Consider the following 17876-nt stretch of genomic DNA (forward strand, 5'->3'; position numbering starts at 1 on the left):
TGGACACGAGGAAGTGTGCCAGCAAGGACGCTAAGCTCTAAAGGGGGTGGATTGGGGGTCCCACATCGATTAGAGAAGGTATGAGTGCCAACGATAACGTTAGGCCCTAAATGGGAGTCCCACGTTAATTGGAGAAGGGAGACAAGTGCCAACGAAGACGTTGGGTCCCACATCGGTTGAGATATATAGAGTTTGAGTGACACTTGGGAGAAATTTGATTGAGAGACTTTGTAGTGTGAGAGTGAGATATATACTTTGTAAACACTCTGAATATTAAGATTGGTTGCTATCCGTGGAGGTAGAGAAATTTCTTGTTTCTGAACCACGTAAATCTTTGTGTCTTTGCTTAATTTCTATTTATGGATACGTGTGTGCAGTTGATCTTGCTTCCGCTTCCGTTATAATAATTGGTATAGAAAATTTTGATTATAGTATGGAAGCATTTTGGTTGTGGTATTAGGAAACCAACCCATAAATTGTTTAAGTTTGTGCATAGTGATGGAAAGAAGAAAGGAGATCAAGACAAGAGCCACATGATGAGTGCAGACCAAAGAGCAAGAGAAAGAGCTGCAGCCAAATAGGACCAAAGCAGAATAACCGAGCACTCCTCTTGACCAACGCCGAACAGCTGAGTCATTGTGCTAATGGACATCGCCGGCGGCGTCGCGTACTGAATCATCAACAAGAACTGGTAAAGAGGATCCGCCGCCAAAAATCCTAACCTGTCCGCCGCTTTCACAACCAAAACTCCAATCGCCGGCAGCGCAAAGTACCGAACCGCAATCACTCCGAGGATCGTCGTTGCCTTCACCTTTGACGATCGCAGCCCTTGAATCAGGTTCCCGCCTAGTATCAGAGTCGTGCACGGGATCGCCCCATTTCTTCCCGTAACATTCAAGCTAAATTAATAAAAATATTCATAAACTTTCTATTTTGTTTAAAAAAATATTTACCCGAGTAGTATAGCAGCGGCTTGCATGGCTCGAAATGGAGCATTGTCTCCAACAACGAGATGTCTAAGCCATGCCACTGCTCCAAAAATGAATCCGACCATCTAATCATAACCATACACGTTAGTTAATTCATTTCTCTTATATCATTTTTGGTATTCATAATTCACCACTTACCGCTCCTAATGTTGGAGGAGCCATCAACTCTTGAATAAGAATCCGCAAAAACGTCAACGTTTTAGCCCAAACGGATGATGCTTCCCGTTTCTCTAAATTGCCCACGGCTTCTTGCGATTCAACCTAAAAGCTTAAGTGTTAAAATATCATCACTAGCCAGATATAGTCAACTCCAATGTCCATTGGCTATATATTTTAAGATTATGATTTAAATATTTTAGGCACAGAGCTACACAACGCAAACAATTGGTGTATATTTTAAACGGGGAACCTGTTGGAGGGTCTTGGTTGATGAGACTGAAGCAGGACGAAGGTGAGCTTGTTCTCCATTTTGATCACTGAGAAGGTGGGTTTGCAAGTCGCCATTGGAGCCGTGGTCGGGTGCTTTGAACTGCTCAAGTGCTTTCAGTCGCAATGAGGAGGTTTTGACAAGGTGGTAGGTAGAAGTCCAGAGGTAAAACCCACCTAGCTGAAAGCTCACCAGTTCATTAGGGCGCTCTGATACCATGTTAAAAAAATTTAAACGACAGATAGATTATTTACCGCGTTGGAAAAGGAAGCATAAGAGAGACCAAGAGAAGTGCAGGTGTCGTGGTCGCTGAAAGGGTTGCCATGCTCACTGCAGATAGCAGGGATGACGATGAGGAGAAGGTTTCCCAAGTTACCTAACACGAAGAACACAAATGAAGTGAATAATGGATGAAGAAACACTTGCACATGTTATTAATGCTAATCGAGAAGATATTACAAGACACTCGTAGAAATTATTGCACTAAACTATTTATTCATAAAATTTATAGACAATGAACTCATACAATTATTGGAGTTGACCCTATTCGACTGATAATGATATTTAAAGAAGTAATGAACGAGAAGCAACCTGCAGAAGAGGCAGCAATGACGAGGCCTTCAAGAGATGGGTCAGGTCTCAAGATTTGAACAACTATCCATCCCAAAATTCCTCCAATTAGGAAGTTGAGACCAATGTTGATTGGCATGAACCACCTGCAATTCATTTCTTACATATATAATGACACTAATTAACATTGAATTAGCTTCAACAACAAAAGAAAGGACTGTTTACCATGAAACAATGTCTTCAAATGTCACTGTTTTCACCAAATTTGAGAACATAAGACAAGGAGTGAAAACAGTAAACACAATCTGCCACACTCATAAAAAAAGAAAAAAAGAAAAAATCATTAGATATATCCATTTAACCAAATTTTAAACCTTCGAGATTTATCATCGTTAGCTAAACAGGGCCGAGACCATAGATTATATGCGAGATCCCACATCTGTGGAGGAGAACGGAACATTTTTGTATAAGGGTGTGGAAACCTCTCTATAATAGACACGTTTTAACAATCTTGAGGGAAAGCCCAAAAGTAAAAGCTCAGAAAACAATATCTGTTAGGGGTGGGTTTGGGCTTGAGCTTGGGCTTGGCTGTCACATTATATTTCTTATCCATGTCCCCAATCCCAACCCGTCAACCTTGCCCAAATCCGATTCATCCAGTCTGTGTCACTTTACATGTATGTTCAATATCATATTATATTTATAAATAATATTAATATATTTTTAATAAAAAGTATACATTAAAATATTTTTTCTAAACGAATATTTTTTAGTAAAAGAAGTATAAATTTTCCGGGGAAGGAATCCAATGGACACAGAAAATTCTAGTTTAAAAAATAAATGAGAAATTTGGAAGAGATAAAAGATTGAAATAGAAAAATAATAAAAAAACGACCTTATTGAGAGAGGTTCGAGCGTGGGCAGGAAAAAGGGTGCAGTAATCAGTGGCTAAGAAAGCTCCCAATAAACAGATGAGGAGGACCTGTAAATTGGGCATGGAGGCCACCTCCAACAGGGACAACAAATCCATGATGTTTTTTTATGTGTTGTCCTTCTGTAAAACAAATGAACATTAATTAGCCTAATCCACAATTAATTAACTAATTTGAAATGGGTATTAATTTGTTGCCATTTTTAGAACTAAAAAATTCGAGAAAGAAAAAGAGTACATACAAACAAACCTTGGGTGATAGCTGACGTGGACCCTCCACAATGAGGTTTGGTTGGAACTGTCAATGAAATTTGTGTATTTATAGAGGAAGAGAGAGTAATAAGAATAAAAAGAATGAGGTGGAATTACTATTATTTATTCCTATGCTACACTTTTTTTAATTTTTTAATTTTTATTTTATAAGACCTGATAAGGTGGAATCCAAATTGGTTGGAGAAGCCGAAATTAAATAATTAAAAAGTTCCACTACAACATTCTTATTCTTGTGCAACATCAGATACATTTATCTAATTTTCGAATATATTATTTTCAAATATCTTAAATTAATCATCCAATCAAACAATCAGTTTGTGACATACCTTGGGTTGGAGGAGAACGAAACACGTTTATAAGGATGTAGAAACTTTTCTCTAGCCAACGCATTTTAAAAATCTTGAAGGGAAAGTCTAAAGAGGACAATATGTGTTAGCTGTGGACTTGGGCTGTTACAAATGGTATCAAAGCCAGACACCGGGCGATATGCCAGCGAGGAGGCTGTTACCCAAGAGGGGTTAGACACGAGGCGGTGTGCCAGTAAAGACGCTGGGCCCGGAAGGAGGTGGATTTAGTGGGAGTCCCACATCGATTTGGAGAAAGGAACGAGAGACAACAAGGACTCTGGGGTTTGAAGAGGGACGGATTGTAAGATCTCACGTCTATTCCTAGCAAACAGCATTTTAAAACATTGAGTGAAAGCCTGAAAGAAAAAGCTATATGTGGATTTAGTTTTCTTTAATCTTTTTCGAAATCTTACTCTTTTTTTTTTTTTTTTTTTTTTTTTTTTTTTTACATGTTCTTCCTTTTCTTTCTTAACTAAAAAAGTAAATGATAATAGTAGAATTAATAATAATAAATAATGAATTAAAATGTAAGAATAAAGAATAAAGAATAAAGAATAAAGAATAAAGAATAGACTAAAATAAAATAAAATCTTGCATTTTAAATGGAAGAAATTTTTTTAAAATTATATAAAAAATTTATTTTTGTTTGGAATTAGTAACAAATTCAAATATTTTAAAAGTTATTGTAAATAAATTGTGAAAAAATAGGCGCTATTTTCTTTTCAAAGAAAAACTAATTAATTATCGAGCATCGGATAATTAATAAATTTGTAAAATATTTTTTATTTTATTTTTGAAGAGCTTCATTCTACTTGTGGACGTCTATTTAACACACATGACCTACAAATTGAACCTAAACAGAATCAAAGGTAATAATTATATTCTTCGTTTCATCTATATCTATCTATCTATCTATCTATCTATCTATCTATATATATATATATATCTTTTATATATAAGCATAAAAGATTATATTGTAATATTGAAATTTGAGATTTATTATATGAGTAGATTGTATATAAAAATAAAATAAAATTATCTATTAAAAAGTTTTTTTGAAACAAATATTTTGTTTAAATTTATTAAATTAAAAAAAATCACACGGTAAACCCCATCCTTAGGAAAATAAATGAATAAATAAACCACTTTTTTTTTCAAAAATAATAATAGGAATAATAAATGAAATAAAATCTATTTATGTTAAAAAAAATTATTCTGAAATAAAATAATTATTATATGAATAATACTTTGATCTAATTTTTACATTAGGATCAATTTTTTAAAAATAGGTAATTGCATCATTATGGCATGTGCAACCTATTTAAATTCAGAAACCAATTATTTATTATATAAAATTTAATAAAGATAAGAGAAGAAAAACAGCCAATGGGCAAAAGTCTCAAAACGGCAGCGTTTATTTTGTTTTTCACACGTGTGTAATAGCATCATTGGTTATGGTGTGACCAATAAGCATTCAAATTGAGAAAACTTCCACTTTGGAGATAAAGATTTGCTGTTTTTGTGCTATTTTTACCACTACTTCTGATGTCTGTTTCCTGTCTTCTGTTTACTGGCGCCGCCCTTGTCTCCGCCGCGGGCGGTGGCGATGGCGGTGGCCACTCCAGGGAGCTCGATAACACACCCACATGGGATGTCGCTGGTGTTTGCTTCTTTTTCGTCTTGGGAGATAGTTATTGACAGAGTTGCTGGTGTTTGCTTCTTTTTTATTGCTTTCATTCTTCTCTCTATTCTGCATGCTCTCTAATTTGGGTTTGAAACTACGGGCCAATGAAGATTGGTGGGAGAGGAGTCCCACGTCGGCTAATTAAGAGTTGATCGTGGATTTATAGTAAGAAATGTATCTCCATTGATACGAAACCTTTTTGGAGAAACCAAAAGAAAGGCCGTGAAAGCTAATGCTTAAAGTGGACAATATCATACAATTGTGGAGAGTCGTGTGGTGTCAGAGCCAAAAGTGACTCAAGTGTCGAACAAATGGTATATTTTGACGAGTCGAACCTCAATTAAGGAGAAGCTCTATGGTGTACTTTGTTCAAGGGGAGGATTGTTGAAAATTGTTGGGAGAGGAGTCTCATATCGGATAATTAAGGGGATGATCATAGGTTTATAAGTAAGCAATACATAGCCATTAGTACGAGACTTTTCGGAGAAACCAAAACAAAAACATGAGAGCTTATGCTCAAAGTAGACTCATATCATACTCATATCACTGTGGAGAGTTTGTAATTTCTAACGTTTCTTTTTACTATTTCATAGCCCAAACCCACCCATTGTTCTGTTGGAAATTATGCCCTTCATTTCTGATTGTTTGTTCTTTGTCCTGTTGGTGGTTGATAGAAAAGCATAAAAGTTCTGTATGAAGCTCTGGAGAAGGGTATGAAGCTCTCGAGAAGGTTATGGCTGGTAGTCTAATATTCCTATATAAAACATGTGAGATCCCACATTGATTGAGGAGGAGAACGAAACACCTTTATAAGGATGTGGAAACTTTTCCTTAGCAAACACGTTTTAAAGCCTTGAGGGGAAGCCCGAAAGGGAAAGCCTAAAGAGGACAATATCTGCTAGCGGTGAGCCTGAGTCGTTACAGAAACAGCCAAGAAGAAGCAGGTTCGACGAGCCTCAATAACTAAAAAACTACCGAACACTCCATACGTGTGCCTGCATATGAGGACCTTGAGTCGTCTGATTACGAGGGCGATCCATTGGCAACACCTACACAAGGAGATGAGTTCTCATTGATAAAGCCTGCACCACTGAAATAAATAAGCTTGGTAGCCATAGCTGAGAGCTTTAAAGGTATTAAGATTTTGTTTGTACATATGGTATTGCTTTGGAGGGGGAAATGGCCTGGTTTTCATACGTACCCTTTTACAAGGAATACACAATTTAAATGTTCAAGCAGACCAATTGACTAAAGGAATGGACCAATTTGTTCTTGTCAACTAGTTTCCTCATCATCATCTTCACTACTGGCTCCAAACATGGTGGCCATTTTCAGGGCCAACTTTGCAGCCATTTCTCTCCTTTGAAAATCAGGCATCAACCTCAAGCTGTCACGCACGTTCCCTATCTCGGACATCAACCGCTCTAAATCCTCGAGATCAAGATGTTTTCCAATGAATGGATTTGTCATTTGATCGAGTTCTCCCTCGACAGCCACATGGTTTTCTTCAGCCTTGGGTGGTTCACAGATACTTCGACTAGCTTGATCTTGCTCGGCAATATCGACATCGTCTCCAAGAGCTCCAGCATCTATGGACGACCCTTCTCCGTTCCACGAGCAACCTTGGAAGTTAATGTCATCCCACATCTCAGCTGAACCCCCAGATAGTATTTCGTAGTCAATTTCAAAGTCAGATTCTTCTTCTGACAATTCTGATTGGATAAAACAAAGAAGGCATATACTTAAAATTTGAAGTAACAGATGAAATAATGAATGCAAAAGAAAAGAAGAAAAACCTTCTTCTTTGGGAAATGATGGGTTGGTAATCTTATCTCCAGTTTTTAGAATCATTCCCGGCCACATATGAGCAGAAAGAGCACCATAGAGCCTTTGAACTCCTTGTATATCACCATCAATTGATAAACCTGTAGATAATAGTACATGTAATTTTTTTTTAAAATGGAAGAAAGAAAAGGATGAAGAAGAATAAATTCAAGAATGAACGTGACACTGAATTCATGTGAAGAGGAAGCAATAGGGTTAATATTACTGTCTCTTCCTGTCCATTTTATCTCACCTTCGTAATGTAACGGCCCAGACCACCGCTAGCCGATATTGTCCTCTTTGGACTTTCCTTTTCGGGCTTCCCCTCAAGGCTTTAAAACGCGTCTGCTAGGGAAAGGTTTCCACACCCTTATAAAGGGTGTTTCGTTCTCCTCCCCAACCAATGTGGGATATCACAATCCACCTCCCCCCCTTTAGGGCCCAGCGTCCTTGCTGGCACTCGTTCCTTTCTCCAATCAATGTGGGACCCCCACTAAATCAACCCCCCTTCGGGGCCCAGCGTCCTTACTGGGCACACCGCCTCGTGTCTACCCCCTTCGAGGAATAGCCTCCTCGTTGGCACATCGCCCGGTGTCTGGCTCTGATACCATTTGCCCACCACTAGCAGATATTGTCCTCTTTGAACTTTCCCTTTCGGGCTTCCCCTCAAGGCTTTAAAACGCATCTGCTAGGGAAAGGTTTCCACACCCTTATAAAGGGTGTTTCGTTCTCCTCCCCAACCAATGTGGGATATCACAATCCACCTCCCCCCCCCCCCCCCCCCCTTTAGGGCCCAGCGTCCTTGCTGGCACTCGTTCCTTTCTCCAATCAATGTGGGACCCCCACTAAATCAACCCCTCTTCGGGGCCCAGCGTCCTTACTGGGCACACTGCCTCGTGTCTACCCCATTCGGGGAATAGCCTCCTCGTTGGCACATCGCCCGGTGTCTGGCTCTGATACCATTTGCCCACCGCTAGCAGATATTGTCCTCTTTGAACTTTCCCTTTCGGGCTTCCCCTCAAGGCTTTAAAACGCGTCTGCTAGGGATAGGTTTTCACACCCTTATAAATGGTGTTTCGTTCTCCTCTCCAACCAATGTCGGATATCACAGAACTTATCAAGTTGAGACGATTTTCCTTTTTTCTTAAAAAAACCATAATAAAGCAAACAAGCATTATACATACAGCATCCAAGTCAAGGGTAAGGCAAGGATCTTACATTTATCAAAATCTGCATTAGAAGCACAAGCCTCGATGAACTCAATATTGCGTTCAATGCACCACTCCAAACATGACCTCCTAGTTTCCCAAGAGGAATCTTCGTCTCCCAATAAACTACTTCCTTCAATTTCATAAATTCCATATTCGCCTGTATCTGAATAATCTATAGAGGAGTCTTTATGTCTCTGTTTTTGCACAAGTTTTCTGTACTCAATATGAACTGGATGACCTGGAACAACATCTACTTTATTTCCTATGCATAATAATACATCAAATTTTTGTACATCAACATGAGCGACCCAATCCTGAAGGGTCACAAGAGATGAAAGCTGCAATGACAAAGATAATAGCAGGCATAAGAACATATGACATCGATTATCACAATTTCACGTGAAAGTAAAGAAGAAACAAAATGAAATGATGCAAATAGAGTTGACTAACATCATTCAGGTCAAAGACCATGACTAAGGCAGCCAACTGATTGAACATAGGCAACGCCTCAATGGAAAATTCCTCGTGCAAATGAGCCACTGATACCGACACATCGGCTGTGTAATATTGCGTATTGATAGTCCAACTGGTTGCCAAGGAAAAATAAACCGATTTTGAGCTCAAATTTACATCAAGCAGCCTAATTTTCATTTTGATAACTGGGAGAAGAAAAATGAATTTTCTTTTACTCACTTACCCATGGACCGAAATTTGAGAGGATGAGTTCAAAGCATCTTCAAAGTCCACAGTGAGTAATCCTACAATTTCAGAAAGATATTGGGTATTGAGAATGATCAGTTTCTCTTATGCAAACGGTTGAGGATTGTTGGGAGGGAATCCCATATTGGCTAATTTAGGGAATGGTCGTAGGTTTATAAGTAAGGAATACATCTCCACTGGTATGGTGTGAGGCCTTTTGGGGAAGCCCAAAAGCAAATCCACGAGAGCTTATGCTCAAAATGGACAATATCATACCATTGTGGAGAGTCGTTATCCTAACATGGTATCAAACTCATGCCCTAAACTTAGTCATTTCAATAGAATCCTCAAATGTCGAACAAAGAACTGTGAGCCTCGAAAGTGTAGTAAAAAGTGACTAAAGTGTCGAACAAAGGGTGTACTTTGTTCAAGGGCTCCAGATAAGGAGTCAAGCCTCGATTAAGGGAAGGCTGTTCAAGGGTTCCATAGGCCTCAAGGAGACTCTATGGTGTACTTTGTTCGAGGGGAGGATTGTTGAAAATTGTTGGGAGGGAGTCCCACGTTGGCTAATTTAGGGAATGATCGTGGGTTTATAAGTAAGGAATACATCTCCATTGGTATGAGACCTTTTGGGGAAAACCCAAAGCAAAACCACGAGAGTTTATGCTCAAAATTGACAATATCATACCATTGTGGAGAGTCGTTATTCCTAACACGAACTGCCAAGTATTATGCTTTTTTTTATAATTATAATCCATGAATGTCAAGACACGCATCTAGACTAATCCCACTAACTTCAACATTAGTCACAAAGGATAATTATATAATAAAGAAAAAAAAAACAGACAACTAGCAAATACAAGTTTTCCTTCTATGAAATTGTGGCCATTTTTCACCATTACAGATTTACAAGAAGTAAAAAAAAAATACTGAGATTGTACCCAGGATTATAAAAAGAACATGAACATTCATTGGTGTTGATAGAATTGAGATGTCAATCCAATCATTATCATACTATAGGAATGCTGTAGTAATTGAGAACTTCAATAGGGTCAGTATGGTTCCAACTACCAACAGGCATAATAACAATCAGCTTAATAAACTGCAACAAGTAAGAATTGAAATAGATTGAATTTGGATATGTAAGAGAAAGAGAATTACTAGAGAGGAGGGAGCGCTTGCCAACATTTGAGGATCCAATGAAAAGGATGCCAGGTCGGCTCTCCAAAGGAATTGGATTCAGATGTAATTCTTCACCCATGACTATTCTTTAATTGGAACTCCCCAACCATCAAATTATTTTCTAATAAATGAACCAAATAAAGCACACATGAACAAACACCCAAAGACATTAGAAGTTTGAAGAGGCGTGGTGTGGTGTGGTGTAGTTGAAGAATCTTCGAGCATATGATATGAGTTGGGATTCGTTCAAAATCCTTTACTACAATTTATTTCATTTCATTTAGAAAATGTGTAACTACGTGAATGATGACAACAATCAGCAACAACAACCAAAGAAGAAAAAATGGCATACAAACAGAAAAATTATATCGGTTAATCCTTCTCCCCCATTTGACTGATTTAAATCATCAAAGTAACTAACTAAGGCAAGAATTCACCTCATCCACCCAGTTCGTCGTCTAAATTCTTAAGAAAAGGTAATGAAACGAGCAATAAGGTCACGTCCACTTTTTCACTATATACTTGTGCCCAATCGATAACTTTTTTGCCACAGTTCCGCACATTCCATTAAAAAACTCTATATTACTTGGTAAACAATGCTTCATTCCTCAGGTCTAAGTTCTTAAGAAAAAAATATGAAATGAGTAATTACTTTTTCACTCCAAACTTCGTGTCAATAACCGTGTGCCACAATTCCTCCCATTTAATTAAAAATCTTAATGCTTCATTTCTCATTGTGAGATCCCACATCAGTTGGGGAGGAGAACAAAGCATTCCTTATAAAGTGTGGAAACCTCTATCTGGTAATCGTGTTTTAAAACCTTGAAAGGAAGCTCCGAAAGGAAGCCCAAAGAGGACAGTATCTGCTAGCGGTGGCCTTAGACTATTACAAATGGGATCAGAGTCAGACACCAAGCAGTGTGTCAACGAGGACGTTGGGCTCCCAAGGGGGATGGATTGTGAGATCCCACATTGGTTGGAGAGGGGAACAAAGCATTCTTTATAAAGGTGTGGAAACCTCTCCCTAACAGACGCGTTTTAAAACCGAGAGGCGGATGGCGACACGTAACAGGCCAAGGCGGACAATATCTACTAGCGGTGGATTTGGGCTGTTACAAAAAAAATTACAAATGGTATCAGAGTTAGACACCGGGAGGTGTGCCAGCAAGGACATTGGGCCCCTAAGAGGAGGGTTGTAAGATGCCATATTGGTTAGAGAAGGGAACGAAACATTCCTTATAAGGGTGTGGACACCTCTCCCTAGTAGACGCGTTTTAAAACCGTAAGGCTGACGACGATACATAACAGGCCAAAGCAGACAATATCTGCTAGCAGTGGGCTTGGGCTGTTACACTCATCTTGCCTGTACCAACCCATACCACCAGCTTAGTCGTGAAGTATCATCTCACCAAGTGACCATATTTTTCCTCTCCCTTTCCGTCCCAAAAGAAATCTATTGGGTTCCTACCTATTTTTTAGAAAGGAATAAACAAATGCAAAAGTCCTATCATGGCACCGGATGGTGGGCCAGCAGGGATGCTAGCCCCCATGGGAGGTGGATTGTGAGATCCCACATCGGTTGGAGAGAGGAACGAAGTATTTTTTGTAAGAGTGTAGAAACCTCTCCCTAATGAACACTTTTTAAACCCTCGAGGGAAAGTCCAAAAAAGATAATATCTACTGTCAGACTAGACCCATGACCCTTTTCCCTTAACATGGCTTGAGGACACTATCAATTAGAATGATCATAGTCTTCTTCTAAATCAGTTTTAAACTATCAACTTCTCCTTTTCATCCCTTTACACTCCTCCAGGATATATAATTCACAAGGGTTGATCATTAGACCAACGGGCTTGATTGAAGCTATTAAAATTTAAAAGTAAAATCTCAAACCAATTCACCACAGCATTGAGGTATAACAATAATGGAATGCCAAAATGAAAACAGTTTGGAACTGGAAAAATTAATCCAAAGAACCATCATAATCTAGAAAGTAGAAGTCAGGGGAGTGTTACCTGGACATCTTGACCCAAAATCTGAGATACAACAAGAAAAGATCAGCCCAACAATTGTAGAGATTCGGGGTAAGAAAAGGACGATGATAGAGAACGCCTGATTAAGAAAGTGGCACCCGTGTAGGCGTGCGTTATGAGAGGGTTTATCGAGCGGGGTTTCCGTCAACGAATTGGGATAGATGGGCGGCTGACGGTAGGACAGCGGGAGGAGATACGGGCAGATTTGTACAGAAACGGCACCGGTGTCCGTAATTTAATAAGAGACGGAGAAATTTAAGAAATTTTTACAAAAATATTAAACTTAACCGTAATAATACTGAATTTTAACTTATTTTTAAAAAGTTAATTTTTTTATTAAAAAATATTTATATTTATAATTGTTTTCAGAAAAATCGGATTACGCCCACATTTTATGTATTTATGTAATTTGAGTTCTTATTCCTTTAAAAACATTTATATAAATTTTCACGTCACAATGCATTTACGTCAATACTAATATTTACTTCTTATATCAAACACGTTAGTAAAAAAAAAAAAAAAATTCTTAAGACAAAAAGAAACCATACTTCTTTTGACATCATTTGTATGCGTAGTTTTTTTTTTTTTTTTCATTAACGACTCTAACTAAGTTGCCTTTATTCTAAATCAAGTCTCAAGACTCAATATTGCATCTACTCTAAGCCAAAGTTCTTAAAATGCATTTCTAACATCTTGATTTCATCGACACACCCTCGTGCTTCTGCATTGATTTGAGACTTGAATCTTCTTTGGGTCAAAATAGGCTTGGTGATTCGAGCACTTACCAAGACAATCCAAGCAAATACCATGCTAATCGAGAACTATCTAGTTTCACTAATGGTTTACGTACCACCACAAGCTTTGCTATGTCATTTTCATTCATAGTTCGCTTGGACACACTTATCGAGAATTGGTCCATAAGTAAATTTTATAACACTTTTATTTTCATATCAAGTCACTAGTGCACTCTAGGTTGAAACCTAACCCTATAAGAGAACCTTCGTCTTATGGAAAGAGGTGCATGTTAGCATACTCGTGTCACCGACATTGTCCTAGAAAATATTTTCAGAGTAAGTGTCAAGACACTCGTCTTGCAAGCTTGCTCATGTCATGCCACGCGCATGAGGCACATGGTGATTCACTTAAGCTATGATGTTCAAGGATGGTGGAGAGCCAACCTCATATGCATATGATATAACACAAAAGTTAACTCATCATACTTTACTTTTAAACCAACCAACATAAATGACATTGCACAGGGTTACAGATAAACCAATGATTATCCTGAATAACCTACCTCCAAAATGCTATAATATTTTCCCATCTATCCCTCTCCGTAAACTTGCCAAATCAACAATTATATGATAGGGTTCACAACAAGCATTCTCCTTCGACAGTTATTTTCAAACTAACTTTGAGAAACCCAGGCACAGTCTACTATCAATTACTCTTCCCCTACTGGGAACAAATTTCTTGTAGGTAATGTTCCGCATCCAATGCTGCCATGCAACCTGCACCTCAAGAAATAAATATTAGCCAGCAATAGGAATCAACTTGACTTGAAAACCATTATGGAGGAAAAATTGAAAACAATGCAAGTGAAAGAAAGACATGGCTTTCGTACAAGGAGGACATTTTTTAAGGCGAAAAGGAAAAGGGGCTAAATCTAAAACGAGCCAAAATGATTCTTGTCCAATATTGTTTTTGTTTCAAGCCTGAGAGTGTTCAACCTGAAAACTCCAAAATGATTCTTAGACACAAATTTTAAGCCAAAACCAGCTCTACTTTACCATCAAAATACAAATTTAAGAAATAATGGGGAGATGGATGGCTAACTTTTTTTTTTTTTTTTTTTTGGCGGCAAATTTGGAGAGAAGAGTGGGGCAAGAGTGATCTACAATGGGACGTATATCGAACCAAGATTATATAAAAAGTTGTACTTGGTGAAGGGTTTGAAGCTGATATACTCACATTGTGGCAATAACTGTGGTATGTATAAATTTTAGCAATAAAGAACCCAAAGGCCTAGGAAATATGTAGGGCTTAGTAGAAATTCGAGATGGTTTTAATAACCCCAAATGTCAAACTAAAGTTTCATGAATGTCCTGCCTTTTACCATAATTACACATTGCCAGCTAGTTCTACTGGTTGATTTTCTGTGAGATCTCACATCGGTTGGAGAGAGGAATGAAGCATTCTTTATAAGGGTTTAAAACCTTGAGGGAAAACCCGGAAGGGGAGGGGAAACCCGGAAGGGAAAGCCCAAAGAGAACAAGATCTGCTAGCGGTGGGCTTTAGCTGTTACAAATGATATTAGAGCCAGGAACCGAGCAATGTGCCAGCGAGGACGCTGGATCCCTAAGGAGGTGGATTGTGAGATCCTACATCGGTTGGGGAGGAGAATGAAACATTCCTTATAAGTGTGTGAAAACCTCTCCCTAACAGACCCATTTTAAAACCTTGAGGGGAAACTTGGAAGAGAAAGCCCAAAGAGAACAATTTCGACTAGCGGTGAGCTTCGGCTGTTACATTTCTACCCCTACTTCTCATCCATTAAGGAATTCTTCATCCAAACTCTTATACATTTCTTCATCACTTGACTTTTACCTCTAAAGGAAGCTTTCTATTAGTCCCACAAATTCCCCCATCCTAACAGATTCTTGCTAACCATGAGAGTAAAACCACCTCTTTCCATTGACCACTCAAACCACCTCAACAAAGACCCGTGTATTTACATATCTCTCCAACAAACTCAGTTCCTATCCTTGTAAGAAAATACTATGAACAATTGGGAAAGAAAACCCGCTATTTAGTGTCATTGAGTACTAAAAGGTTGACCTATATCAAGCATTCAACCTTCACATCAAAATTTAGAATCATTTTATCTAATGGATCACAACATTAACCTGATCTAATCTAAAACAATAACAACAATACATCGCGAAAATACTTAAACACTCCTACTTGTCTGTTATGAATCAGGTTCACTACCATATTAGCATGTTAAAAAAAACCCAATAAAGAAAACAGGGCTCCACAACTCATAAATTTACCATGAAGACTCATCCAATTTTATTTCGGGTTCTGCATGAAGGCTTTATGCATGTTGGATTTTTATTTTTCTTTTAGGCCTAATAATGATATAACAACAGAAACGCAGCTGCAATTACATCATAAATGCATTTTGTAGGTGCAATAGGATCCTTTTTGGGGCAAAGCTATACAATTCCATGCCCTCAAATTATATATTACCCAAAAACCTGTCACTTGATTTTCTAGTCTCCCCTAACACACCAACACCTTTTTCTCTCCATCCTCAAGTCATTTCCCTCACTTATGGCCATGTCTTGTGCGCCAATAGTAAGAGGAAGACGTTTGTTAATTAGCCCATTACAGAAATTTTTAGTAAGAAGAGAATTAAAATAGGAAGAAGGAAAATGAGTGGAAACTGGAAATTTTTTCTTTATACTGACCCGTTCCAGCAGCTGTGATAGCTTGTCTGTACTTCTTGTCCTGAACATCACCAGCCGCAAAGACTCCCCGGATACTGGTCTGCGTCGTCCCTGGCTTCGTCAGCACATAGCCATCCGAATCGAGTTGAAGTTGTCCAGCTAAGAATTTGGTAGCTGGTTCGTGACCAATAGCGAAGAACAATCCGGAAACCTTCAAATCAGAAACCTTTCCGGAGACCAGATTATGGACCTTCAGACCCCCCAGGGCTCGTCCATTAGGGTCGCCGTAAGCTTCCTTAACCACCGAATTCCAAATCACCTCGATTTTAGGGTTGCTGGAGACGCGCTGTTGCATGATCTTGGAAGCTCTGAAGGTGTCTCTTCGGTGGATAATATACACTTTGGAGCCATACTTGGTGAGGAAATTGGCTTCCTCCATGGCGGAATCTCCGCCCCCAATGACCGCCAAGGGCTTGTTTCTGAAAAGAGGCGCAGCGCCATCACAGACAGCGCAAGCCGAAATACCTCGATTCCAGAACCCATCCGCTTCGCCGGAACCAGGAAAGGTTAATCGCTTCGCAACCGCACCAGTAGCGACAACCACAGAGTCGGCAAGGACGGTCATGGAATCAGTAAAGACCTTAAATGGCTTGGATGAGAAATCGACCTTGGTTACGGTCTCGGAGTAGATCTGAGTGCCAAAGCGAAGCGACTGTTTGCGGCAATTGTCCATGAGTTCGATGCCAAGAATGCCTTCGGGAAAACCAGGGAAGTTTTCAACGTCGGTTGTGGTAGTGAGCTGGCCGCCGGGGGCAATGTCGTTGGCCATCCATCCTTCGAAGAGAATAGGCTTGAGCTCAGCGCGGGCGGCGTAGATAGCAGCAGTGTGGGCAGCGGGGCCACTTCCGATAACGCAAAGCTTGGTTTTAAGGGTCTTGGTAGCAGCCGCCATGGCTGTCGAGCTTGTTGAGCTGGTGGATATCGGAGCGAACGCTACTGGAGGAAGGACAGAGGCGGCGCAAATGGAAAAACAACGCTTTTCGCGGTAAACACGGAATGGTATTCAGCCCCCTATTATTCCCCGGCCTCCAAAGCGAGTATCCATTCTCAATTGGACCAGCCTTCTCTTTTTACTTTTGACTTTGACTGTACAGGTATTTCTTTTTGCTTTTTTAACAAAATTGGAATAAAATTTTGTAAACAATGTTTAAAAGAATTATTAATTAGTATTTATACCCACAAATTGCATATTTCTGTCAACTTCGAACTTTTAAAAGAATAACTTTAAAAAAATTAGAACTATAAATTAAAAAATCTATGGGAGAATATATTCTAGAATCTTTTAGAATCTTTTGTGCGGGGTACAACTTATAAACTTCAATTATAGTTTAACATGTTTCAATATGGAGTTAGGTCAATCCTTTGAACACGTCTTTTAATTTAATTAATTTGTTATTTAGTAGCTATCCTTACATACATGGTTACTAGATACGTGCGTAGAGGTACATTATAGTACTTGTATGCTTCTAGCTAGAATTTTATTGAAAATGGGAGCATAGGATCAATATGGAATTACTACACCACGTTTATTCTATCTTTTCACTCTCGTTGATCATAATAGGCATAATTCAAATATTATGTAGCTTCAACATCTTCGAGGCAACACAATTTTAAAAAAAGAATCGCTTATTCCTCCGTCTTTCATATGAGTTTCATAATGTGATATCCCACATTGGTTGGGGAGAGAACGAAACACTTAGTGTGGGAATCTTTTTCTAGCAGATGCATTTTAAAGCCTTGAGGGGAAGCCCGAAAGAGAAAGTCCAAAGAGGACAAGATTTGCTAGTAGTGGACTGGGGGCATTAGAAATGGTATCAGAGCCAGACACGGGGCGATGTGCTAACGAGGAGGCTGTTCCTCGAAGGGGTGGACAAGATTTGCTAGTAGTGGACTGGGGGCATTAGAAATGGTATCAGAGCCAGACACGGGGCGATGTGCTAACGAGGAGGCTGTTCCCCGAAGGGGTAGACACAAGACAATGTGCCAGTAAGGACGCTAGCCCCAGAGGGGTGGATTTGGTGGAGGTCCCACCTTGATTGGTGAAAGGAACAAGTGTTAGCGAAGGCACTGGGCCCTGAACGGGGTGGATTGTGATATCCCACATTGGTTGGGGAGGAGAACGAAACACCGGGTGTGGAAACTGGAAACTTTTCCCTAGCAGACGCGTTTTAAAACCTTGAGGGGAAGCCCAAAG

The 17876-nt window shown here is 39.2% G+C and overlaps 3 protein-coding genes across 7 annotated transcripts; all 3 read right to left on the bottom strand.

Moving 5' to 3' along the window:
- Nucleotides 1-397: 397 nt before the first annotated feature.
- On the bottom strand, nt 398-3261 carry LOC111809854 (protein PIN-LIKES 7). 4 transcript variants are annotated; one of them, XM_023696307.2, is made up of 9 exons: nt 3160-3261; nt 2882-3040; nt 2212-2291; nt 2008-2132; nt 1671-1792; nt 1399-1596; nt 1128-1250; nt 954-1054; nt 398-881 (listed from the first exon to the last, which is right to left on the bottom strand). In XM_023696307.2, exons 2-9 carry the CDS (start codon nt 3014-3016, stop codon nt 518-520), a joined length of 1248 nt encoding a protein of 415 aa, XP_023552075.2. In that variant the 5' UTR covers nt 3017-3040; nt 3160-3261; the 3' UTR covers nt 398-517. The 4 variants fall into 4 exon arrangements, with proteins under 4 accessions (XP_023552075.2, XP_086973397.1, XP_023552074.2 ...); XM_087117271.1 differs by having other exon boundaries at nt 398-828; nt 3168-3238; XM_023696306.2 differs by having other exon boundaries at nt 3168-3238.
- A 3056-nt stretch (nt 3262-6317) lies between these two features.
- On the bottom strand, nt 6318-12430 carry LOC111809649 (uncharacterized). 2 transcript variants are annotated; one of them, XM_023696024.2, is made up of 7 exons: nt 12153-12429; nt 10117-10258; nt 8954-9014; nt 8707-8842; nt 8264-8594; nt 7018-7146; nt 6318-6933 (listed from the first exon to the last, which is right to left on the bottom strand). In XM_023696024.2, exons 2-7 carry the CDS (start codon nt 10214-10216, stop codon nt 6497-6499), a joined length of 1194 nt encoding a protein of 397 aa, XP_023551792.2. In that variant the 5' UTR covers nt 10217-10258; nt 12153-12429; the 3' UTR covers nt 6318-6496. The 2 variants fall into 2 exon arrangements, with proteins under 2 accessions (XP_023551792.2, XP_086973835.1); XM_087117709.1 differs by lacking the exons at nt 8954-9014; nt 10117-10258 and having other exon boundaries at nt 12153-12430.
- Nucleotides 12431-13365: 935 nt separating this feature from the next.
- On the bottom strand, nt 13366-16726 carry LOC147789608 (thioredoxin reductase 2-like). The gene is made up of 2 exons (XM_087117447.1): nt 15644-16726; nt 13366-13681 (listed from the first exon to the last, which is right to left on the bottom strand). Exons 1-2 carry the CDS (start codon nt 16572-16574, stop codon nt 13626-13628), a joined length of 987 nt encoding a protein of 328 aa, XP_086973573.1. The 5' UTR covers nt 16575-16726; the 3' UTR covers nt 13366-13625.
- Between the last annotated feature and the right edge of the window lie 1150 nt (nt 16727-17876).

This window comes from Cucurbita pepo, chromosome 14 (genome assembly GCF_057944985.1).
Source record: "Cucurbita pepo subsp. pepo isolate OVF chromosome 14, ASM5794498v1, whole genome shotgun sequence".
NCBI classification, from domain to species: Eukaryota; Viridiplantae; Streptophyta; class Magnoliopsida; order Cucurbitales; family Cucurbitaceae; genus Cucurbita; species Cucurbita pepo.

Coding starts and splice junctions, on each gene's coding strand:
- LOC111809649 (XM_023696024.2), bottom strand. CDS start 10,216: ATGGGTGAAGAATTACATCTGAATCCAATTCCTTTGGAGAGCCGACCT. Junction 8,595..8,706: donor TGGTCTTTGACCTGAATGAT/GTTAGTCAACTC, acceptor TTGTCATTGCAG/CTTTCATCTCTTGTGACCCT. Junction 7,147..8,263: donor TAATGCAGATTTTGATAAAT/GTAAGATCCTTG, acceptor TATTATCTACAG/GTTTATCAATTGATGGTGAT.
- LOC147789608 (XM_087117447.1), bottom strand. CDS start 16,574: ATGGCGGCTGCTACCAAGACCCTTAAAACCAAGCTTTGCGTTATCGGA. Junction 13,682..15,643: donor TATCACAGCTGCTGGAACGG/GTCAGTATAAAG, acceptor CTTGAGGTGCAG/GTTGCATGGCAGCATTGGAT.
- LOC111809854 (XM_023696307.2), bottom strand. CDS start 3,016: ATGGATTTGTTGTCCCTGTTGGAGGTGGCCTCCATGCCCAATTTACAG. Junction 2,292..2,881: donor CTCGAACCTCTCTCAATAAG/GTCGTTTTTTTA, acceptor TGAGTGTGGCAG/ATTGTGTTTACTGTTTTCAC. Junction 1,597..1,670: donor ATGCTTCCTTTTCCAACGCG/GTAAATAATCTA, acceptor GTGAGCTTTCAG/CTAGGTGGGTTTTACCTCTG.